This window comes from Melopsittacus undulatus, chromosome 4 (genome assembly GCF_012275295.1).
Source record: "Melopsittacus undulatus isolate bMelUnd1 chromosome 4, bMelUnd1.mat.Z, whole genome shotgun sequence".
Taxonomy (NCBI): Eukaryota; Metazoa; Chordata; class Aves; order Psittaciformes; family Psittaculidae; genus Melopsittacus; species Melopsittacus undulatus.
This window is the reverse complement of record NC_047530.1, coordinates 84,011,419-84,036,323: the sequence shown is the minus strand read 5'-3', so window position 1 is coordinate 84,036,323 and position 24,905 is coordinate 84,011,419. Positions and strand designations below refer to the sequence as shown.

The 24,905-nt window shown below is 41.5% G+C and overlaps 1 protein-coding gene across 1 annotated transcript in view; it reads left to right on the top strand.

The window, feature by feature from the left end:
• The window catches only part of PDIA5 (protein disulfide isomerase family A member 5), a 102,545-nt gene that overhangs the window by 34,619 nt on the left and 43,021 nt on the right, over positions 1–24,905 (top strand). The window contains 6 exon segments of the mRNA XM_034061332.1: positions 817–909; positions 2,406–2,466; positions 7,089–7,156; positions 12,175–12,266; positions 12,371–12,442; positions 16,873–17,009. Of these exon segments, the coding sequence (XP_033917223.1) occupies positions 817–909; positions 2,406–2,466; positions 7,089–7,156; positions 12,175–12,266; positions 12,371–12,442; positions 16,873–17,009 (523 nt within the window).

Below are 24,905 nucleotides of genomic sequence, written 5' to 3'. Positions count from 1 at the left end.
AATCATCTCTGCTGTTTTATCCTCTTCTCTCCTTTCCCCATATATTATTTTCTTATTGCTTCTCGTTTGAGAGCTTCTTATAACTGTAACTCCATTGTAAATTACTTGATTTTTTTTCCTAGCTAGCTCTTTTCTCTGCTAATGTCGTATTAAAACAGATTTCCTGTAAGTGTTTGTAAACCTAACACTACTACCTCACCCCTTAGGTTTTTTTACTGTGTACATATGTATATATGCTGCCTCTTGTGATAAGAGAAATCTCTTCAATATTAATTGTGAAAGCAGACAGAAACATAAGTGCAATAAATGGATCCTGCCATAAGCAGGAGCCTTGCAGTACCAGCTGAGATGCAGGAAAATGAGCTGAGATCCGCTGTGTGTTGATAAGCTATTGGGTTGTTGTATCAGAGCAGCCCTGCCAAAGGCAGGGAGGTGGCAAAAGTGTCTGTGAGACCGTTTTGGTGGCATGTGTCATCAGATATGCTGCTATCCTGCTCTTGAGAAGGTGGAGTACAAGCCTTGGCATATGGATGGGTATTCTTGACATATACTTTCACACTGTTTTCCCCAGTTTTATGGTGCGAGTAGGAACTGGTAAGTTGGGATATCAGTTATCAGGAAGTTACATACCCATGTATGACTTGGTGCTGCAGCTGGAGATTTGTGTTTATTGGTATTAAAGCAGATGAGAATATGAGCAGAAAAGCAAAGGGACTAAATGGATGGGGTTTGCATGACAGCATGGATTTGAGATTGGAATTCTTATAATTTCCATTCGTTTTGCTTCAGAAGATTTTTCCCCCCTGTTTCTTACAGTCTATAGTGGCCTTTCTGAAGGATCCAGAAGGTGCTCCACTGTGGGAGGAGGATCCTGAAGCCAAAGATGTTGTACACGTTGACAGTGAAAAGGTACATTAGCTGGATAGATGTTCTATGTGTGTTATAAATATATAGAATAAAGGAAATGTGTTTTTTTTTTTTTTGCTTTAAATCTTAATGAAGCACCATTATTTCCTTTCTTTGGAAGAGAAATTTAAAGCACCCAAACTGTTCTGAGTGACTTTGTTAACTCTGGGGACTGCAGGTTACTAACCTGCTTCTTGCATTCCTCTCCCCTGCATGTTGTCATGATACTAGTCTACTAGCTGCATGGCAAGTATCAAAACATTGTGTATGATGTGGCAGAAGAGACCTGTTTGTCTCAGGCAAGTGTTGTAGCTTCCAAGATGCAGTCACTGCAGGATACAAGTAGGAGGTAAAATGCTGCTCTTACAACTGCAGGTTGCTGTTAAACCTTGGATTCCCTCATGTGCCTGAGGTTGTCTCAGGAAGTCTGGAGCAGGATCCAGATCCTGAGACATTTAACCTTGTACAGAAATTGTCCTCTTGGTGTTAAGTGGGAAAGCAGCAAATGTGGTGAAACTACCTTAAAAAGCCAGTGTCACCACAGAGCTACCCATTATATTCTCTCTAATATAATCAGCTTGGTCTTTTGTATTAGTCTTCTAGTCTATAGATTTTTAAAGCTTTAATTGATTGGACTCTAGCTGGTATTTTGTAAAGGGCTTTTCAATTTTCTTGCTTTCATTTTTAATATTAGAAACAGTTATTTTGACATTCAGTTTTTGTAGGAAGATTAATTTTTAATGTTCACCCTCTGTACTCTATTATAAGCCTTCCAAGGGTTGCAATCAATTTGAAAATTTCATCTGGTTTCTCTATCATGCTGCTACTGAAAAGTCTTTTCTTATGGCTTCTCATAGCTTCAACAGGGATTCATAGTGTGAAAACTGAATTTGTTTTGCTTATTATTGAGTCTGACTTCTTGAATTAGAGTATAGCTTTTTGGATGCGTCAGGGAGGAAAAAGTTTCCAGTCAGAGTTTCTGCAGTGAGACTAAACCAAACCATGCAACTTCCACATCTCAGCAGTGAAGATACTGGTCTATGATATTTAGTAGATACTCAAATCTATAATAACTTTTCATAGAATGATTGAGGTTGGAAGGGACCACTGGAAGTCATCTAGTCCAACCTTCTGCTCAAGCAGGGTCACCTAGAACACCTTACTCAGACTTGTGTCCAGATGGCTACTGAATATCTCCAGAGCAGGAGAATCCACAACCTCTCTGGGCAACCTATTCCAAGGCTCAGTCACCCTCACAGTAAAGAAGTTCTTCCTCAGGTTCAGGTGGAACTTCCTGCACTTTAGTTTATGACTGTTGCCTCTCATCCTATCATCTGGCACCACCGAGAAAAGCCTGGCCCCATCCGCTTGACAGCTACCCTTCAGATACATACATTGATAATATCCCTCCAAGCCTTCTCTAGTTCTTAAAGTTGTAACACAAATAAAAGTGTGCTTGGGTACAGGTCTGATTTTATTTTCTTTGGTTCATTCACTAGGAGTTGAGGAGGCTTCTGAAGAAGGAAGACAAACCCCTTCTAATGATGTTCTATGCCCCATGTAAGTAACCCAGCATGTCCCATCATCTCTCCCTTTTCCACTGAGATGTCCAGTTCTGACTAGAAGTGTCACCTGTGCTTCACTAATACCATCTTGTCCGTATCATTCAACTCATTGTGGTGTTCTGCCTGTTTGTCATCAGTTTTCCCCTAGTTGTCCATTGCTTGTATCCTAGTCTTGCCTCTTTCTCTTGGGATCATAGAATCATAGAATATCATGACTCTTGCACCTTGTTCTTTTAAGCAGCTGCTTTCTCTCATTATATCCAGAGGGACCTTGACACGCTTGTGAGGTGGGCTGACGCCAATCTTATGAAGTTTAACCATGACAAGTGCAAGGTCCTACACCTGGGTCAGAGCAATCTCAGGCACAGCTACAGGTTGGGCAGAGAAGAGATTCAGAGCAGCCCTGTGGAGAAGGACTTGGGGGTGTTGGTCAATAAGAAAATGAACATGAGCCAGCAGTGTGCACTCACAGCCCAGAAAGCCAACCGTATCCTGGGCTGCATCAAAAGGAGCGTGACCAGCAGGTCAAAGGAGGTGATCCTGCCCCTCTACTCTGCTCTCGTGAGACCTCAATTGGAGTATTGTGTGCAGTTCTGGTGTCCTCAACATAAAAAGGACATGGAACTGTTGGAACAAGTCCAGAGGAGGCCACGAGGATGATCAGGGGACTGGAGCACCTCCCATATGAAGACAGGCTGAGAAAGTTGGGGCTGTTCAGCCTGGAGAAGAGAAGGCTGCGTGGAGACCTCATAGCAGCCTTCCAGTATCTGAAGGGGGCCTACAGGGATGCTGAGGAGGGGTTCCTCATTAGGGACTCTAGTGACAGGACAAGGGGTAACAGGTTCAAACTTAAACAGGGGAAGTTTAGACTGGATATAAGGAAGAAGTTTTTTACTGTAGGGGTGGTGAGGCACTGGAATGGGTTGCTCAGGGAGGTTGTGAATGCTCCATCCCTGGCAGTGTTCAAGGCCAAGTTGGATAGAGCCTTGGGTGATATGGTTTAGTGTGAGGTGTCCCTGCCCATGGCAGGGGCGTTGGAAATAGATGATCTTAATGTCCTCTCTAACCCTAACTATTCTATGATTCTACGATTTCTTTACCCTTTGTCCTTCCTAGATTTTTGTTGTATAAGACAGAAACACTGTATGCTGAGTGCATTAAGTGTTCATACATCTGTCTGGGAGTGTCTAGCCCTCTGGCCTGTATGAAGTTGTAAGTGCAAATGGGTATTGCACACACTTTTTACTTTTGCAGTTTGGGCCATAACATAAGACCAGCTCTCTCCACACAAGCAGAATATCTTTGGAGGAGACTGTGGAGCTGAAAAACCCAACCTTTCTGGACTGCTATCAGAGGGAACAGTGCAGTGGTCAGGAGCAGGAATATCTTTCCTGTTCCATCCAGGAGGCACCCTGCATGTTCCTACCCACACTGACAGGAGTGTGAATGCAAGTGAGATTTTGGGCTGCAGAGGCAGAGGAAGGAAAAAGAAGAGCACGCTGAAGTCACTGCATTTCTTTTGTGACTTTGGCCTTCTATTGCTGCTATCTTGTCGTTGCATTGGTTGCTTGTTTCTTAATTTTGCAGATTTACAACTGCTTTTTTGTGTTTCTTGGTGACTGTTACATGAGAGACTTTTCAGCTTTTCAAAATGAGGTAGGGTTGCACTGGAGTTGTTGCTCAGATAGAAAGCAGGGGAGCTACGAGAGAGGAGTGAATGTGTGACCTAAGCTAGAAAAGCCTCCTAGAACTTGGTATGCCCTGCTAGGGAAAATTGATGTTAGGCACCACTAGCAATTTACTGGCTGATTTTCTTTAAAACTGTCCCATGGCAGCATTTTCTGGTGTTTCTCAGAGTATTTTCTCTCATAATTACTGCCTGAAACAACATTCTACCATTTTAGTTTCATCTCAGTACTGCCAAGATGGCCAGAATTGCCCAAGACTTAGTTTGATGCATCACTTAGAAAATGTTTTTTCCTGTAGTTAAATTAGTTGCAGGTCTGTGCCCTCAGACTCTGCAGCAGGATGGTTCTGTGTGGCCTGGCCCAGCTCATGTTCATTCCCAGTCACTGCTGCTGCCGTAGCATCAGCAGGAGATGATACACCTGCTCTGCCTTTAAATAAGCCCTTCAGGGAGAGTTCAGCTGCATAGTTCTTTCACCGTTTACCTGTTTCATGAATAATGGTTTTCCACAATTGAGTCTCTTCCTGAAATGTGCCTTATCTAACCCTTCGTTTTCTTTGAACTGATCCCCCCCCCCCCGAAACCCTCCTCCTTCCTGTTTCTCTTCTTTTGAAGTGGCAAAACACCTGCTAGTTCTCGATGCTGTAATACTTCTGCTGTTTTCTAAACTGCTGTGAAGGAAGCCTGCTTGTAAAGGGATTTTTCCCCTCCCTTCTGATTTTGCAGTTCGTAACTCCCTCATCTTTTATTTAACACACAAGACCTTTTGACTTGGTTCTTGTCCAGTTTTTCTTTTCTTATCTAACAAGATAGAAAAGAAATGCAGAATGCATCCAGCATTAAGGTACTGGCTTTGGGCAGCTGTTACTGGTTGCATACAGGTGTTACCTTTCATAACTGAGAGGAGCAAATCAAGGCTGGTCACTAAAGGAAATTTTGCTTTTCTTGTAAGTGGTGACTCAGAGAGGCCTTTGGCACAAGAGGACATCAGAGACTTTGAGAAGCTATGGGGAAGATGACTGCATTATTTCTCTGCTTTGTTGGAAGCAGGGATTTTAGATTCATTGTGGCAGATTCATAGGAAATGGACTCTCATTAGGTACCAGTGCAGAGGGAGATGAAAGCGACTGCAGACTTAAATGTAGTTTCTTTAATATTTCAGGTATGCTTGGTCTGGGTGAAATGACTCAGAGCAAAGACATGCTTTCCTTAGAAGATATTACCTGCCATTTGGAGACCATTCGCTGTACTTTTGGACCTGTATTTTAAAGTCAGACAGCACTAAATATGAAAAATTACATATACTTACAGGCACTCAAGATTTATTTGTAGTTAACTCTGTCATAGAAGACTCCTGCAGGAGACAGTCTGGATGTGGCAACAAAAAGGAGCTGTTTAGAACATCATTGAAAACAGGGCTTTAAAAATGGAGGTGTTAAGTAGCAGACAAACTAATATGTGTTTAATTAAGTGTGTTCCCCCCCACCCCCGAGACAAAATACAAGAAGACAGAAGAAAATCAGTTTTTTGAGGTTACCCTTTTATGCCTGTATAGGGATATATGTGTCTTTACAGCATCCTGAACAATATAACTGAGAAATATGTGGGCAGGAGAGGTGGTACTGAAGTGGGTTTGGGAGCAGCGAGTTTGAGGCAGCAGCAGAGCTGGAACAGAAGTACAGTAAAAGTGATGGCTGGGTGGAAGAGGCTAGTATGTGTCTGCGCTCCACAAGAGAGTCCTGGAAGTAGTAAGAGGTTGAAGAGGGGAAGAAAGGGAAATCAATAGCTGAAGGAGTTTGAGGCCTGAGGCTGCTGAAAAGCTGTGAGCTTCCAGAAGATGCTGTTAACTCGTATCTTTTGATGTCTGTCCAGTGGTTTGGATGAGGCTGCAAGACCTCTGTGAACCTCAAGTGGGTGGTCTGTGCATGCCACCAAGAAATTGTTGTTGTGATCAGCACTAATTTAAAAACCTCACTGGCAATTTGAGCAAAAAGATCAAAGGTGGAAAGACCACAGAAACAAGAGCTCTCTTTTGTCTGATTAAAGGACATTCTTCCCAGGCATGCTGATGTGATCCTAAACCAGTGGCTACAAAATCTGTTCCTCCTTTCTGGAAGATACTTGCAAAACTCCTGTCTCTTCACCAGAACGAAAATGTTGACAATTGTCCCAAGGTGGACCCGAGAGTTGCCACAATAAGCATCTGGAGTGCTTGGCCACAGCTTCCTTTCTTTCATGCTGTCTACATTCCTGCCCCTTCCCATGTGCATGTACGTATTTATTTGGTGTGAAACCTGCAGCTTACAAGATGATTTAATGCTAATCTGTTTCTCACTCCAGAGCATCATCAAACAGCTCTTAGCACACTCCGACTATACACTGGTGGTCTTCCTCACTTGCTGTTTGTCTTTTCCTCAGTGCATTACTGTTTATTGAAAGAATTGTTCCTTCTCCTGAATTATATCTTCTCAATTAACAGAGCAGTGTTTAACTTCTGATGTCTGTTTAGGAAGTGCTTGTGAAATTAATTTCAAAGACTTAAGATGGGATGAATTGAAGTAGTTCTTCCCATCCCTCAAAGACCAGAAATGCACAAAGCTTTTTGTTTGAGTTCACAAGCATGACATCTTCCACTGACTTTTGATATGTTAAGTTTTGTAGAATCTGAGGAATACAGATGGTGTTACTCTTTCCAAAACTGGGATAAGAATAGTCTGAAAATGAATAGCTTGAAAAACATGCAACATGTAACAGGAAGTAACATCCTTAGAAATTAATAATTATTTAATGAAGCAGAGAACGAAGTTTTGTGGGTTTTGTTTGCTTTCTTGTAATATAAAATTTGTTATTTCATATGCTCTGGAACATAGATCCAGTAGAACGGGCTGAATTGTTGGCATATTACTTACCCAATTTCTTTTTTTTATCAGGGTGTGGTGTTTGTAAGAGAATGATGCCATCTTATCAGCAGGCAGCCACAGAACTGAAGGGTAAATATGTAAGTGTGAAGATAAGATTTACATGAAATTAAAAATAAATCCTTTCAACACTTTCTTTTTGGGGGGGGCATATTTAAAACCGCCAATATTTATCAAAGTGGGGAATTTTTAAGCATGTCAAAACAAAACCAGAAGATAATGACCCTTCAGGATTCTTTCTCTTGTTTTTGGTTTTTTTTTTTTATTATTTTTAAAAATTTGGAGAATGAGGTGTTAACTCACTTGCCCTTTAATCCAGTGTAGTTCCTGCCATGGAAAAATGGGCTCTGACACTATGTATGTGTATGTTTAGCCACAATGGTTTGTGAGTTTCTAGTCCTTTTGAGCTCATTTTGGTGAAGACAAAGAAATGTTTGATCAGCTTTTTGGCCTGATGTTTTACTGCGGGGTCAAGGATGGATACCCTTACAGTAATAATTAATCCACTTTTCTTAGTGGAGAATCGCAGTGTCACGGGAGGGGACTTTCCCTATGTAAGTTACTGATTGTCCTTCAAGCAACTAAGCATAAGCATTAATAAAATCCTACAGTTTTACTTTACCTCCATCAACAAAGTTAACATTCATACTGGATTGAAATTAAAGTAAGTTTTGACTATAATATAATCCATCAACAGCAGTCACAGTAATTTAGTTGCCTGTTTGTACTAAGAAGACTTATTAGATTCATAGAATCATAGAATAGTTAGGGTTGGAAAGGACCTTAAGATTATCTGGTTCCAACTCCCCGGCCATGGGCAGGGACACCTCACAATAAACCATGTCACCCGAGGCTCTGTCCAACCTGGCCAACGTGGGCAACCCACTCCAGTACCTCACCACCCTAACAGTAAAGAACTTCTTCCTTATACCCAGTCTAAACCTCTCCTTTTTAAGTTTTAACCCATTACCCCTTGTCCTATCACTACAGTCCCTAATGAATAGTCCCTCCCCAGCATCCCTGTAGGCCCCCTTCAGATACTGGAAGGCTGCTATGAGGTCTCCATGCAGCCTTCTCTTCTCCAGGCTGAACAGCCCCAACTTTCTCAAGCCTGTCTTCATATGGGAGGTGCTCCAGTCCCCTGATCATCCTCGTGGCCCTCCTCTGGACTTGTTCTAACAGTTCCATGTCCTTTTTATTTTGAGGACACCAGAACTGCACACAATACTCATTTCTATAGTCAAGGTTTTATAATGTGCTTAATGTATATTTTATATGAGTGAATAATAGATGAGTGATGTAGCATTGTTTTTTCATGGCTTTAAGCTGGATTTGCTCTGATCCTGCCTGTTGGATCATTCACTGTCAAGTTTGCAGGTTTCCTTGGGAGAGGTGACATGTGATGAGGAAAAGATGAAGCACATTGCTAGGGCAGCTCTGGCCATTGCTGCTTATAAACACTGGGTGTTGTCAGACTGCTTCATGTTCTCCCACCTAGTTGTTTTTCAGAAGCATTTCCTCTAAATCTTTCTTTGCTTAGGGCTGAAATGAGTGGGAGTTGTTGAGATTTATTTAGGACACGGTACAACCCTTGGCGATATTTTCAAGAACGCGTTTGTCTAGCTAGGCAGCACTCATGCCATCTCCCCTCAGTGGAGCATGCAGTGCAGTCTTGGGGAGAGCACTCCTCTCTTGGACAGCGGGTACATTGTAGGGCGTGGCGTGGGTGGGAATTTGGAATTTAAAGAGTCGCCTGCAGAGGTAGTGGCAGAGAGAAGGCGTGCTGCAGAGCGCTGTTCTGCAGTTATCTCTTCCTTGTTCATGTGTAGTTCGTTTTACTAAATTCAAACCAGAGAATTTAAGCTCCAGATCTGTTCTAGATTGATTATTTCCTTCCCCACTTGGAAATGGTTTCTGTAGATCCAGACTAATCCTTCACAGCCGAGTGACAGGGCTGTGGCACAGCTCTGAGAGTAGCAGTGCCTATGCTTGGTGCAGGTCAGGTCAGGGGTGCTCTTTGCACAGAAGTGTTTTTAGTGCAGAATCGGTTCAGAGGAAAGTCCAGTTATGCCACTGCCACCCATATCTTTCACAAAAATCAGTCTTGTTGTCTAAATTTGACCTAATTAGCTTCCTGAGTGCGATGTGTACACAGTTTGCCATTTCTGAAGCTAACTGTGCTGTACCTATGATAAATTAGAGTGATGTTGACCTCTAGATCACACTTAGCTGGAGAGTTTATGATTGGTTTGGATGAGCTGAAGGTTTGGCCTTTTAATCTGACCTATCATTAGCTGTCAGGATGTGCCAAGCTCAAAAGCTATTATTGCTATTATATATCAGGAAAATGAAGTATGGTATTGCCTGTTTAATAGGTCATAAAAATGAAAAGGTGAACGGTACCTGTTGCTGGTTGCTGTGCTCTCTTGGGACTAGTTGTTTCTTGTCCCAGTACTGTTACTGAGAGGAAGGCAGGGGGACATTTTCAGTGTTACATTCAGTTTAGGTCTTGCAGTTCCATTACACCCAGTGCAGAAGGAAAAAAGGGCTCCAAAACAGAAGAAGGTGTTTGTTTTATCCTTGACACAAGAGATTCCTGTGGTCTGTGGGTAGGGTGGGCTCTGGCGAGTGACCCCAGTGCAGGGAGAAAATCGTGGTCAACAAAGCAATTCAGCATCTTTTTAATGCCTATGGACTTCATGGATATGCCTGAATGCTTTACTAAGTAAAGACTGGCTTGAGCACATGCCTAAGTGCTTTACTCCTTTGGTGCTTATCTTTTCTCTGGTAAAAACATGAGACTTCAGAAGCATAAAATTCCTACACTTCAGATGTCAAAGGAAAACTTTGTTTAATCTGTTCATTAACTTTGGCTCTAGGAAGGCTTCAAGTGGTTGTGTCAGGTACCAGTTTTGGAGCGGTCCTGTCATGAAGACTCAGAAGGGAGTGGTCGTAGTAGGACAGGGGTGGTCAGAAGCCCAAAGACATGGACAGCTAGGAAAGGTTCAGAGTTGATTCAGGTTATAGGTAGCTTGGGGGAGAGCAGATAAGTGTTGAAATATGTCAAATGTCCCTACGGAGGTGAAAGGAATAAACTGGTCTTCATATCTGCTGTGGATATTAGAAGAGGTAGTGGACTTAAATTGAAGCCAGAGTCATTAATTCATTTGCTAAAAAAACATTAGCTAAACATCTGGCAGGAGCAGCTTAGGTATAGAGGGAGGATCCTGGCTTTGGGTAGTAGGTGTGTTTTGATGGTCCCAGACAGCCTGATAGTAGGTAATTTTATGATTATATGCCAGCTAGAGCTGTTACTTCGGTCATTAAAACCAATCCCAATGTAATAGGCTTTTTTCTAATTATGCTTCATATGGTGTATGCACACCATTATGAATCCAAGTCACTGACTTACGTCAATCACCACAAGCTGGGTGGACACAGTGAAATTGTAGCAGAGTATCTGAAATGCCTGGGAATGCCCATTTAGGGTCTCGGAAATCCTCTGAGAGATCGTATCAAATGTGAAATCTGGGAAACTGGTGTTTATGAGGGAATTAATTAACAAACCTGGTTCGTTCCTTATAAAGCAACCACTGTGTCTTGATCCTGTTGAATTAACCTACCTGTAAGTGGTGACAGAGGATAAGGGAAGGGGAGAATTGGGTCTAGATAATCTCTTTATATGAATTAAGTCAATCTGGTTGTTGGAACTACAAGGAAAATTTGAAGTAAGAGACTTGGCCAGCCAGTGTAAACCTTATTTCTGTAATTTTCTCAATTACCTTTCCTGTATCCTTTCTTTGGACAGGGGAGAGAAAACAAAGTACCTTTTTGTGACTTTGCAGTACATTCTTAGAAAAGGTTGACCTTCAAATGAGGATTTTCTGCTTTAAGATTTATTTCATGCTGGCTCTGAGCACATTTGGTTGGTCTGTGCAGTTTGCTGCAGTCAGGAACATGGTATTAAATTCTGATGTAGTATTTCAGCTGGAAGGAGAAAATCCTGATTTTAGAGGGGGAAGGAGGAGGGATTTGGATTAAGACCCTGCTGCTGAAATTATTTAAGCTGTCAATGCCATTAAATCTAAGTTAATCATGAAGTGGTATCTCAGTAGCTCACTGGTTGCAGATTTGACAGCAGAGTGACCTCTGAGTGAATCCCACACCCACAAAAATTCAGTCCCATCTTCAACTTTTCAGTCAGATATTTTTGGAAGACAATTGGACAAAGCACAGGATAAGTCACAGGAGCCCTGGGCCTTAAACTCAGGGTCATGGGCTCTTGAAGTGGAGGATAAGCTGGGATAGAGGTAAGAAAAGGGAAGGAGAGGCTTTTTGTTTTGCTTGCTTGTTTGAAAAGCTACTATGCTTCTGTGCCCCTCTTTTGATATCTGTAGGATAAGGTTAATTCTTAACTCTCATTATATTATACCAGTCATGTAAGTTAACATATTTAAAGCATATAAATGCCTTATTTCCTGGGCTCATGGAAGTAGGTCATGTTTTACTTTAACATCAAAGTAATGCTGATTTCCCCTTGCCATTCAGTAAGTGAAATTTTGAATTGGAGCAACACCAGTGCTTGGTTGGCTGGAGCTTCTGGACATTAGCTGGGATTGTAAATTCATTGCTGGAGTAGAAACCAGAGAGATAAGGGTAGAACTTCTTGTGTCCTAGCTAATGTTTGGCTACAAACTAAGCCATGTACTTGCAGAAGCAGAAAAAAAAATGTAGTTAGGCTTGTAGCTTAACATTCAAATACACAAAGAAGAGCACAAATGGAAGGATTAAGAGAATTCCCTTAAGGTATTTCTGTTAGTGAGTGAACTAAAAGAAACAGAGACACTTCCAGAGCAAAGAGGAGATCACAATCTGATTGGTGTGTACTTTCTGTGGACTAGACTCAGATACTATTCTGTTCCCATTTGAACAAAATCAGAAAAACTTCACTGCCTTTTACAGAGATCCCTTTGCTTTACTGCTGTATGATTGAAATCAGAATCTGCCCAGAGCTTGGCTGTTTTTACTTAACTCTTTCAGAAGGTGTTCATGTTCCTGTTGTATTGTAAGACTCAATGTGATTGTGCTGTTTTTCCAGGTTCTTGCGGGGATGAATGTTTACTCTGCAGAATTTGAAAGGATAAAGGAAGAATACAATGTCCGGGGATATCCTACAATCTGCTATTTTGAGTCAGTTATGGTTTGTTACTACTTCAGAAATCATACACTCAAGTATAATTGCACATTCTTATCTTCCAGGGCAAGGACTGAACCTTATTTTGTTGTTTTAACAGGAAAGGAAAGTTCCTGTTCCACTTCGAGAACTATGGTGCTACTGCAGCAGATATAGCAGAGTGGCTAAAAAAGTAAGGCATTGAACTTCATGCACTCCACCATTTATGTACTCTTCATTATTTACAGAATGTGATGGTTTAGGAGCCCATCTCTCCCTTGTTCCCTCTGCTCAGAAGAGCAAACAAAACTGCCCCGCTGAGATTGGCTAAACTGGTACAGAGACATTGCCTAATGTTTGTTTTTTAGTATGCACGCCTTGCATTTCACAATTGCATTTTGTGTGTCACAGGGGACTCTGGACCAAAATAAATGCAGATACACAGTTCTCAGCTTCATTTAAAATGCCAACTTACATTTCCAGTGATCTTGAGTGTCTGAACTTGATAACCTGCAAAAGATCTGACTCTTGTTTTATTAAAAATGTGTATACTGAGTATGCAGTTCTCATTGGTTCTTAGCTGGAGCCTTTGAAGTGTCTTGCAGAGACAAACCATAGATCAAGGCATCCTGGGTTGCTGGTACTTTTTACCATGTCTGTGTTTCCTGTCATGACATGAAGTGGTGTTGAAAGCATCTTGTTCCACTTAAAGAGAGTATTTGCAGTCATAAATATTTTGGGAGCTGAATGGATCTTATGGGGCTGGCAGTTGAGAGAAACAGAAAAAGTGTGTGTGTGTATAGCTGTTCTTTAGTTGGTGTAAATCAGCATGATGCCAATGAAGCTGACAGAGCACCTGGAGAGAGCAAAGATAGTCTGGTGATGGAGAAGTACTGTTAGCAGTTAGCCCTGGCTCTTGGGCATTCTCATATTTGTAAACCTCCTTTGTTTGCTGCAGCAACAGAAATAATCTTGAAATTAAACTAATAAAAGGAAACAAGTGCATGGGAAGGGACAGTTACAAGCTATTGTCATAATGTGGCTTAGCAAAGTTGGCTCAGAATAAATGTGTTTTACTGTACCTATGGGGCTACGCTGTGGTCATACATATGGTTGCAGGTGGTGCAAGGTCTTCAGCAGTGATAGGCTAGGTGCTTCAGGACTGGGAAGCCATGAGTGAAGCTACATCAGTGTTCCTGTTAGCGTCAGGAGGTACAAGCACTGCAGGCAGGCAAATACTGCCCAGTGGATCAAAGAGGAGGAATTTAGCTGTAGTCTTTAAGGCTCATTTAGTCCATTAAGCCTTGAGATATGAATTAATCAAGATGGTAACTCGAGCAGTGCTGAGATGATGATCAGCCCTTGGAGCAAGGATATGACTTCATCACCTGAACTTTATTATGCTTTTCAGTTTTGCAAGGATGTGGTTATCTCTTGGCTACCGTAAGTGAAACATTAGATGTTTGGGGTGTTTTTTTCCTCCTGTCTTCCCACATAATATCCTGATAATCCCTGTAACATGCAGTGCCTTTGTATTAGTGTTGTGACAGCAAGTGAGCACAGCTACTGGAGGCAAAGCAGAACAGCTGCAAGCTCTTTCCAATGATAATCTCTGCTAATAAGCCACTGTGGGCTTTGGTTGATATTTCACTAGTCCAGAGCTAAAGACAGCTGTTCGTCTTCACTTAATGTTTGTGCATGGTTATTAGTTTCCCAGAAGATGATTTGAGCAGTAGCCTTCTTGCCCCTGTTTTGTATAATAAATAGAACTTTTAAGAAAACCACGTTGAGAAATTATGCATACTTGAATTTTGCCAGTAATTTATGTTGCAATTAAAACCATATATGGGGTAAATGTGCTACGTGCGTAACACTGTATTACTCTGAGGAATCTACAAGTAGTCAAATGGTGTGGCTAGGGCTTTAGGGAAGTCAGAGTGTAATTAGATAGCTGTATTGGGGATAGGCTATATTTCAGAACTGTACAATATTAAAATTGTTTTAGGAAGTGACTCCGATGCAGGGCATTGCTCTGCAGCACAGGGGCATGGCAGTGCCGGAGTGTACATGGTGAGGAAAGCCAGTGTGTTTTTATACTCTGCATGCATGTGCTGTCATCATAGATTCTAGAAAGAGAATCCAGCAGACATTGAGCCTTACTAAATGGTCTCTTTTTTGTGGACACTAGATACACACTGCAGAAAAGGAATTGTTTTCCCTCTCCCCCTTATCTGTTTTTTTCTCCTTTAAATGTTACTGGTGAAGCGCTGAAAGTGGTTTTTTGGGGGGAGGACATGATATAACTTAATAAAGGTTAGAATTATTTAAATTATTGAATGGATGTTTTTCACAATGTTCTCAGAACAAGAGAGTGTGGAGGGCTCCAACACCTTTTCTTTTACTACTCTCTGAAGGTGCTTCTTACACTGAAGTGTGCTAATGCATCAGCCTTACAGGTACTTCTCTTATCTTCCTTAATAGGCACTGGCTACTATTTTATGGAGTTTCAGATGTTTTCATGAAGTGATAGAGGGAAACAGCCTAACTCCAGCACAGCATTATTAACATGAGAGATGCTAGCTTGTACATACCTCAATTCTTTTTTTCTTTCTTCTTAAAAAATCTGATACACAGCTGTATCAGCCTGGATGGTAGGCAAGCCAGACAGCTTCTTGCTGCCTTCAGTTAGCTGCTGAGTTTGTCTAATATTACAGACTTTTCTCAGGCCCTTCCTTAGAACCAGCTACTCAACTAAATCAAGAACTTGTTCTCTGTCCTTAGTTGAATTAGCTCTTGATAACTTTTCCAGTCTTCTGTCATCCTGGTTTTGGTCTTTAGGCATTGGGTGTTCCTTGTCTCGGTTTTAAATGATGGTTTAGATTTTTCTTGTTGCTGCCTCCAGGCCTTGAGGTGCTTATGAACTCTTGTGCAGGCTTAATAGCATGCATAGCATTTTACATTGGGCCTTTTGAGTAAATGTCCTGTGCCCTGCTTTATTAATTCCTTACTGAAATAGGTCATGCCAGTGTTCCAGTGTTCTTCAAGTGCTTTGTAGCCGCTGTGTCCATCTTCATCATGCTCTGCCTATTCAACTCATCTCCCCTCCAGATTCATTAAATGGTGTCATGGTGTTTTCTGGAAAGACTTCACTCTGCCAGCATATCTGCAGGTTATTGCTCTCTTACAAGCTTGGCAGCAAGCAAATTGATAATCTGCTGATCCTTTAGAATGTAAACTCTTGTGGATGGGGACCTGCCTCTTTTTCTTTCCCAGCTGCTTGGCTGAGTTGCAGCTCTGATCTTTGCTTTGATGTTTGTTTCTTGGTTCATTTATCAGCAGCAGAGGTGTTCATCACAGTTTTGCATGGATTGCTTAATATTCTTGGATCATACCCATTGCTTACATCAACAGAATTTGCTATCTGAATCTGTATATCTCTCTACTGCTTTTTTTGTCAAAGTAGGCTTTCAGCCTAGAAATGGGCAAAGCAGGATAAATGAGTTATCATCCATTTGCCATTCTTTGTTCCAGGCAGCTAACGCAATAATATATTTTAATCAAAAATAGTAAATGTGCTTTCACCAGAGATGGGGTCATATCCAGATTTTTACTTTGCCAAAGAATCTGGAGAATTTTGGGGAGGGTATTTGGAACCCATTTTATCACTGCCAGTTGTAGTAATAGCTTCAAAGTCTGTCTCCAAGTGTTTGTGTGTTTGGATGTTCTTTACATGAACACTGCTTTAACAAATATATGTCAGTTAGGATAGTTTAGTTCATGTCTGCCAAATTCTCTTTTTAATAAACTTTAATAAGAGCCAAGAACAATTGTTTAGTGGGATGATGAGCACTGAACTGGCCCACAGGAGCTGAGATTCAGTTCCCAGATTTGCCACCATGTATTTGAGCAGTCTCTCTGGCTCTAATTCATCAAAGATGGTTAAACTCATGTATAATCATAATGAAGTTGGTAGAACATGTCACTTTTAGGTTAAGCATGCATTTCAGTGGCTTTACAGAACTAGGCCTACAGGCCCACTGCAGAGTGAGGGTATAATGATGCTTCACCAGATCACAGGGTTGTTTTAGGGTAAAACCATATACTCCTGGGGAAACAGTCTGTGTAGCTAGCTCATGGTCCCAGCACTGCACTTCCTTCTTTTTCCTGTCAGCTATAATCGTGCTGTCAATATTAAGGGTGACTGGTTAGACTGACTCTTTCTGCTCACTACTTTTTTCTGTCATTGGCCATGACTCCTGTGAGCTACAAAGTGTGAATGCTGTGAGAAAGGGAGCATCCTGCTGAGGAGGGTGAAATAGTAACAGAAAATGCATCTGATTTCTATAATGTAATAACCAGGCAGTCTGGTTATCAGCTCGCTCCATCCCTTCCATTGCTGATCTGTCCTCTTGAGCTTCTTGTGGAATTTTTTTATTCCTCTGGTTTTATCTGCTTTTCAGCGCTTATGAGTTCTGGGTGAGTAAAATTATGGAAAGTGCTCAGTAGGGTTAGTGGGTCATACATATCTGGATGTCTGCACAGAGTGGTTCCTTGCAGTCTGACTTGCCAAAATGATTGCTTAGCACCAGAGCTGTTTTTAAGCTGTGTCTGTTTTTCTTGTAGCCCACAGGCACCTCAGCCACAGGCACCAGAGACTCCCTGGGCAGATGAAGAAAATGTAGTTTATCACCTGACTGATGAGGACTTCGACAAGTTTATAAAAGATCATTCATCTGTGCTAGTGATGTTCCATGCACCATGTGAGTTTGTTTTCTGTACCCTGAGTCAAATCTTTGCTAGCAAAACCAGTAATGATTTTCCAAGAAGGTTTCACAGAACTCAGAGTTCAGACTTCTTCTGTTTGTCATTATTGTTAAATACACAAGGCATGAAATGTTTGCGAAGTTGCTGACTTCAAGTTTAGGACAGAGATGTGCTGCTGTAAGTGATGCTTTGTAAGCTGAGTCAAAACATAACTGAAGAGTGTAATGATATTTAAATAGTCTGAGGACTCATAATTTTACAGCATGATTTCCCATTTTCAGCTCATCTTCTGTGTTGTCTGCTTTCAAACCAGAGCTCTGGTTGATTGAACAACCCAATTTGATAACTGTGAGCATCCGAGTCCTTGTTCATGGCTGCTGATGTGTCATTTTGAGCATTTTTCCCTCTTCTGCTGCATTTTGGTCTCTGGCAATGTAAGAAGTGGTGATAGAGGGGTGGTTGTCATTACATACTGTGCTGAGCTATGCCAAAACTGGGTCTAAGTTCAGAAAGTCCCCAGGGCTTTTGAAAACTACTGCAGAACTGAGCTGGTAGTGATGCTACTTACTGTTTGGCTGAGAATGCATTGGACTGATTATTTTCATGACTTGCGGTTTTAGTTTGAAAAATGAAATAGCAATGGGTTGCTTTCAGAAAGCTGTTCCAGCCATGCTGCCCTCCTGTACACTGTTGTGTGGAAGAGTGTGCCTTGTTCACTTAGGATGGAACTTGTTCTAGCTACGTAGCTGGCTCTACCTATTCTTTTTGTCTGTGATAGAAAGTTCAGGTTCAGATCTGCTATACTGGGTGATGAACAGCTTCTGTTTCCTCTTGCTGCTGCACTGGCAGTTGCACTTGGGTGAGATGTCCGTTTTCATGGGCATAGATTTGAAGGCTATGGCTCTGGAGGCAGGCTGTGTGCTCACAGCTGAACAACGAAGGGTCATGGCACAGAGGCTGAAATTCTGCTTCCTTTTAAGCTAATAGGAGCTAGCTCCAAAATTTCCTTTTTATTATTATTTTTTTTTCTGAGTCAGCTCATAAGACTCATTTGAAAAACACACCATAATGAATTTGCTTTGCCTGATGAAATGTCTAGGGATTTGATCCGCCAAAGCAGGTGACTTGACTGCTGTGTTGTCACTGTGTTCACGGGATTATTTATACTAATGAAAGTGGGACCGGAGATTAATGCCTGGTCTGAAAACCGAAGCACAAATAGTAGAACTGATGAAGCTTGGTTTGCTCAGGAGTTCTCGTTCGTTACCCAAATCCTTCCTTCCCCAGATTTCCATGCACCCCAGTGTGCAGGTGACAACATGGGCTGCTGCTCTTCAGGAGCTGCATGCTTGCTGGTTTGGCCAAGCAACTGCTGCCAGCAAGAAATGTAACTGCTGAATTTCCCTTTTTTCTGTCTCTGTACACAGTGGGTTGGGATGTGTCCTCTGTCTACCCCCAGATTTCAAAGTTTTACAGAGGTTTAGTTGTCTTGAAAAGCTCTGCCATTTTAGGGGCTTGTAAATGGGCTATGGAGTCCAGTCTCACTTGGAGTATTGTGTGCAGTTCTGGTGTCCTCAACAGAAAAAGGACATGGAACTGATGGAACAAGTCCGGAGGAGGGCCACGAGGATGATCGGGGACTGGAGCACCTCCCATATGAAGACAGGCTGAGAAGGTTGGGGCTGTTCAGCCTGGAGAAGAGAAGGCTGTGTGGAGACCTCATAGCAGCCTTCCAGTATCTGAAGGGGGCCTACAGGGATGCTGGGGAGGGACTATTCATTAGGGACTGTAGTGACAGGAGAAGGGGTAATGGGTTGAAACTTAAACAACAGAGGTTTAGACTGGGTATAAGGAAGAAATTCTTTACTGTTAGGGTGATGAGGTACTGGAATGGGTTGCTCAGGGAGGCTGAGAATGCTCCATCCCTGGCAGTGTCCAAGACCAGGTTGGATGAAGCCTTGGGTGATATGGTTTAGTGTGAGGTGTCCCTGCCCATGGCAGGGGGGTTGGAACTAGATGATCTTGAGGTCCTTTCCAACCCTAACTATTCTATGATTCTATGATTTGAGAGGAGGAAGAGGGGGAAGAAATCGACAGTTGGCCTTGCAAATGTTATTTCTTTAGGAAGCCAGATTAAAAATAGATGAATGCACACAGCTACAATCAGATTTTGTAGTAATTTTAAGTTAGTTTTAAATATGAACAGTGCTTTCTTCAGTTTGGGGTTTTTAAAAATATTTTCTAAAATGCAAATAATACAGTTTTAGAGGTAATTATACTGCATGACATGTTTGGAGAGGAGGAGCACTTCCAGGTAGGTATGTTTTGTATTAAGGGACATTCTGTGCTAAGGTATAGCAGTACTTTGGCAAATGCTTTAGAAGTAAATCAAATGCCTGAATCAGGCTGTTGCAGTCTCATGATAACATATTCCACCTGCTCAGAATTGGGATAAAGAATGTTCCTTGCAGAACAACTCAACTTTAAATGCAACTTGAATATTTGGGGCATTTTATTTACATTCAGGTCATAGTGGTATTCCTGTGCAGAATCCAGCTTGTACATGTGTAAAAAGATCTGTGTTTGTAAGAATTCTCTCTGGGCATCGTCAGCAGAAAGTGTATGGCTTACAAACTAATTAGTAACAGACAACTGTAATAAACAGTTATCTCCATGATTAAAAGATTTTCTCTTAGCACTTCTTAAACTGCTAATGGAATTACCTTATGAATATTAGGACATAAATTACTCCAGTAAAACAAGTGGTAAAAATAGAGGACATCTTGCTTGTTTTAGCCTTGGTAGTTTAGGATGAGCAAGTTTGGGTTTTTTTCCTAAAAATTACGTATTAATAAAAAAATGTTGACACAGATGTACAGAATAGGCCCAGAACTTGGGATATACGTCTGTGTAACTAAAAGTACACAAGGGATTTTCAACACTGGCCTGGAATTAGCAACCACTTAAAACCCTGTGTCACCATGCATCATACATGTGACTTGGAATTTTTCTAGGATATTATCAGTTTTGTGTTTGTGAGAAGTTCTTTTACTAGGGGGAGAATTATTTCAGTGATCCTTTAATTGCACAGTCAGATGGCCAGTGCACTAATAGAGTGTAGTATTAAAAGATGTGTGGGGAATTGGAAGCTTTTATTCCCCTTCAGCACCCCACAATCTCCAGTTGCTGAAGGTGCAGCTGAAACAAACATATCCCTCGTAAATGGCTGTGAACTGCAGAATTAGGCACTGTGATGGATGTGCTCAATTGGATTTCCATGCCTGTGGCTACTAATGATCAACTCTGGGGACCACCCTATAATTATTTACAATCAGTAGCACTTACTAGCCCAATTAATGTCATGGCATTTTGGGTTAAGAGCAGCCTAGCATAACTAGGCTCACCTAGAGCAAGTACATGGGATTTAAATGCATCAAGGAGGTCTGCAGCATGCAACTTGAGCCTCTTGCTACCAGAGATGACAGACCTTTTCTGCAGTAATTTAGCACAACTGTTGAAGAGAGGATGTGCTGCTATTGCTGGCCCTGAGAAATGTGGGTGAGTGTGGGTAGGCAGGACGAGTTCATCCTGCTTTCATTTTGTAGGTCAGTAGGGACACAAAGTAGGATTTTTAACCTTCTGAAACTCCTTTGAAAAGCCCTTAAACCTGAATATTTAGCATAGGTAAACAGCAACCCAACCAGCCAGCAGTCTGAAGGCACTCTGCCCGCCCCAGTCATCTGAGATGGGTGTGCAGTGTTGTGTTCCTTACCAAGCATTTTGCTGAAATGTCATAGTTGCTGGTGGCAAGCATAGTGTTATCCTGGATATATCCAGACTGGAGTCTTGCAGACATCCAAAGTGTTTATTCTGTGTGTTGCTGTTGAACTCAAAAATTTTAGTTATGAGCTAAGATCTTCTGCATTACACAGAGGAACAAATAAATGGACCTTTCCCAGAAAGGATTTGGAGTTTTTGCTTGGATTAATCACATTTGCTAACATGAGCTAGCACAATTATGTTCGTGGGCCTATTTCTGAGTCCGTAACAGAAATTGTATTGCACCAACCAAAGCTAATTCTGTACCATAATGTAAATGCACCTTTGCCACTTATGATAGTCTTCTGTTAGCAATGAGAATGAAGACTGTTGTGCATGTATGTGCTGCTTGATATCTGTGCCTACAGCTGATCAATTTATTTAGTTGCCCAAGATGACAGCTGGGTTCTGAATGTCTCTAAATATGGGTTATGCTGCCAGTCAAGTGTTGTTAAATGCTTTAGTGACATAGGGACTTGGTGGGATTGAAAATGCTCTTGAGTCACTTGAGCACAAAAAAGTCCTGTTTGTGTTTTTGGTTTCTCCATCAAACTGCTGAGGCTAATGCAATTTTAGAAATAATTCTGTCTAAAATATTTGCCAAATTAGTGCAAGTCACAGCATTTCTGACTTGGATCTTGTCAAAGGAATCAAAACCCCACAGACTTATCCTTCTACATCTTTGCAGCTTTTTTCTCCAAAGCGCATCTCAGAGTCTTGCACAAAATAAACCTACCCACATTACTGATAATTCAAATGCTACTGAAGTGTTTGAAGTCTAGGATTGAAATTAAATTCAGAAATGGGTTCTAAAAGTGTCTGCTTTTCATGCACAGGAGTTACTTTTCATTATGTTCTGTTAACACAAATGACATTGCTAACATTTTAAAGTGTATCTGTTCTTGCAGCCTCATGCACAATAGTGTCTTGGTGCCACCAGGAGCTGTAGCCTCCTCATGTATGTTCAGCAAGCACAGATCTAAGTAGTGTCTGATTAATGGTGGTCATCAGTCACCTCGGTTGGTTGCTTGGGTAGCTTTTTCCCTTTATCATACCATATCAGCCATAGCAAAGTCTGTGGTCCAGTACTGGTGCCAGAGGTAACAAAGGGGGAAAGGCGCTTTGGCTATCCTGTTAGTATGAGCACGTTTGCTTTTTAAAGGGTTAAACTAGACGAGTGTTTTTCCTGCAACACTTCTTCCTTGTCCCTGATCTGAAGTTCACATTAAAACTGTTTTTTTCCCAGCCCTCTTCCTAGCAGTCTTCAGGGACTATGTGAGCTGCAGTTGTAGGAGTTCAGGTTAGCAAGTAGTATCTTTGGTGAGATCCTGGCCTTCTTCCCTTCATAAGGAGGGAAGGCAGGGAAAATGTGGCCTTTTATTTTTTTTTTTTTTATTTTTTTTCCTTTCACTCCTTAACTTGTTCTTGGAAACTGCTTTGGAAATGCAGCCATGATACAGCTTTTCTTCCTCCTCCCCTAATAGAAATGAGCACAAAAATCAATCTGGAGATGATAAAATGCACTATAGTTTTGATATGTTGTTGAAAAGTCCATGAAATTCCTTTCCTGTCCTCAAATATTTTCTCTCCCTTTATAAATCAACCTGATAAATTGCACAGTTGGTGCTTTCCAAAGCCAGCTATTCAGCTGTGCAGGTTTTTAATTGCATAGGGAGCTGTTTTATCAATTTAGCTTTGAAAAACATCTTTTCACACCCTTCACTCTTTTCGTCCTCCCTCTGCTGTGTTAAAATCCAAGGTTTTAAGCCACTTTGTGGACTCGTTATTAAGAATGCCAACCAATTAGCCCAGTACAAGATGAAGGCCTCCAGCTTCTAACCAAGCAGCAGACTTGGATCTCTCCCTCCCAGCACACCATCATTGGTATCAGTGGGCTTGTTTTTGTTATTGCTGCATGTGGTGAGATTAGAACGTAGGAATTCATTGCTCACTTTCAATATAGAGTAAAGCAAACCCAAAATGTACGCACAGAATCTAATCTGTTTTTTCAAACTGTGTTTTACAACTATAAATAAATAAGTCTCCCCTTCAGACCCCCACTGGTTCCTTATGAAAGCAAGCTACCATTGCAATGAGCACTAATTGGTATGTCTGCTGGCAGCCTCAACAGAAAGGCCATGAGTTGAAAAGGCTGAAGAATTAATTTACTGTGCAGCCTGAAAAAAAATAGCCTTTCTAGCACAGGTCAGCAGCAGCCCAACATTGGCAGCCTGTGATAAATAAATAAATAAATAAATGAAAACTTAAGTTTGCATTCTAATCCATGATTCAGTCAAGGATATTTTTCTTCAAAATGTAAACCAACATAGCTGCATGAGGGGAGATCAGAGGTTTGTGAGTTATCCAAACAACAAGCGACACCAAATGTGGAATGGATGGAGACAGCCCTTCATTTTTGTTTGTCCCTGTCATATCTGACATCTGTGATTTTTAAAATAAAATGTTGGCTGTGTTCAGTGGCTACATAGACAGCTTTTGGCATCTGCTTCAGATGTACTTCCTCTAGGATAAAGACACATGGTGGGAAGCTGTTAGACCTGTGCTAGGAGCCCCCTTAATTTATTTGATATCATCTAGCAGTAGCTTTTCATAAGAAGCTTCTGCTTGTCTCTGTTGATGGTATCAGTTTAGTTTCGGAGAAAAATACTCTTTCATCACCAAAGGTCTTCCTTTGGGCCTCTGCCTTTGGGCCTCTGCCTTGGCACCAGCCAGTTCAGGTGTTTCAAAGAAAAGCTGTACATCTGCCTAGTGTCCTTGCTGAGGTAGTTTCCTAGGAGGAGCATTGACAGCTTTCAGTATTCTTCCACATCTGCATTTTGCTGTTGCTTCCAGTTGCATAATGTTGATCAGTCCTTGATCAAAGATAACTGTGTGTGAGAAGAACTTACTGAACAGCAGAAGCTAAAAAGAAGAACCATGTTTTCAAAATGCACTTTAGCACAGGGAGCTGGAAGCCAGAACTTTGACAGGATGTAGCTCTCAGTCAAGGGTTTGCTTCAGAGTTTCCTGAAAGGCCTTTATGAGGTTTGACAATACAGCCTCATGAATGAACTCTGCTTTTGAAAAGGGACTTTCTGGGTAGTGCTTTAGAAACAATTGTGTTTGCCATTCAGCAGTGTGAAGGAGAAAAAGGCAAACAGTTCTGTGCACCTTGGCTGCAGTCTGAAAGGATTACTGGAAGTTTGTAGTGTGTTGGACAGGTCATGTATTTGTGTATCTGGAAGCTTGGCAGATACTATATCCCTGTGATGAAGCCATGTATGCTAATCCATGAGGTGATACACATGGAGACATGCATGTGTGAAGGTGCTTGCTGTGGGCTTGATCCTTTTCCTCCCAGACCCTGCAAAAATGTTCTTGCTCTCAGAGTAATTAGAGGAAGTTTTGAATGAGGCAGACTTCCTGGTCTGTTATGTGGGTTGTATACAGTACCAAGCTCTGGGTTTCTTGATGAGGCAGCGCAGATATCAGGACAGGTTGTTACAATGCCCTGGTCACTGAAAGATTGAATTGTTGTGCAAATGCACTCAGATGATGAATGTTGCTATTTAAGAGTCTGGACAGGTAGGTGAAAAGAAAAAATCTTCAGTTTCAGCATTGTTCCTGGCTTTTTATATCCCTTAGGTGCCTACCTTTAATATTGCTTTAGTGCATTTTTAATGGAATGTATAATAAAATTCTTCCCTAGATGTGTAAATTGTGCCAACTTTCTGTTCATTGTATGTATGTATTTTTAGCTGTATGTCACTGGCTGGCTACTAGAACAGATCTATTCTTCATGTAAACCAGTTAGAAACAGGTAAACTTTTCAGGCTCCTGAATCTGCTTCCACTGAAGTGAGCAAGTTCTGACTGTTGATATCAGTGGGAGGGCGACTGGGACAACTCAGACTAGGTTCATCAATATTTAAAAGCATGTAAGTCTGCAACAGGATGTATGTATATTTGCATATCACCAGAAATATCAGGGACTGTAAGCAGTTCAGTGCAGTGACCTGCTGGTGCAATGACCTGCTTGATTGATTACAGCAATGATTTCAGTGGAGATTTAAT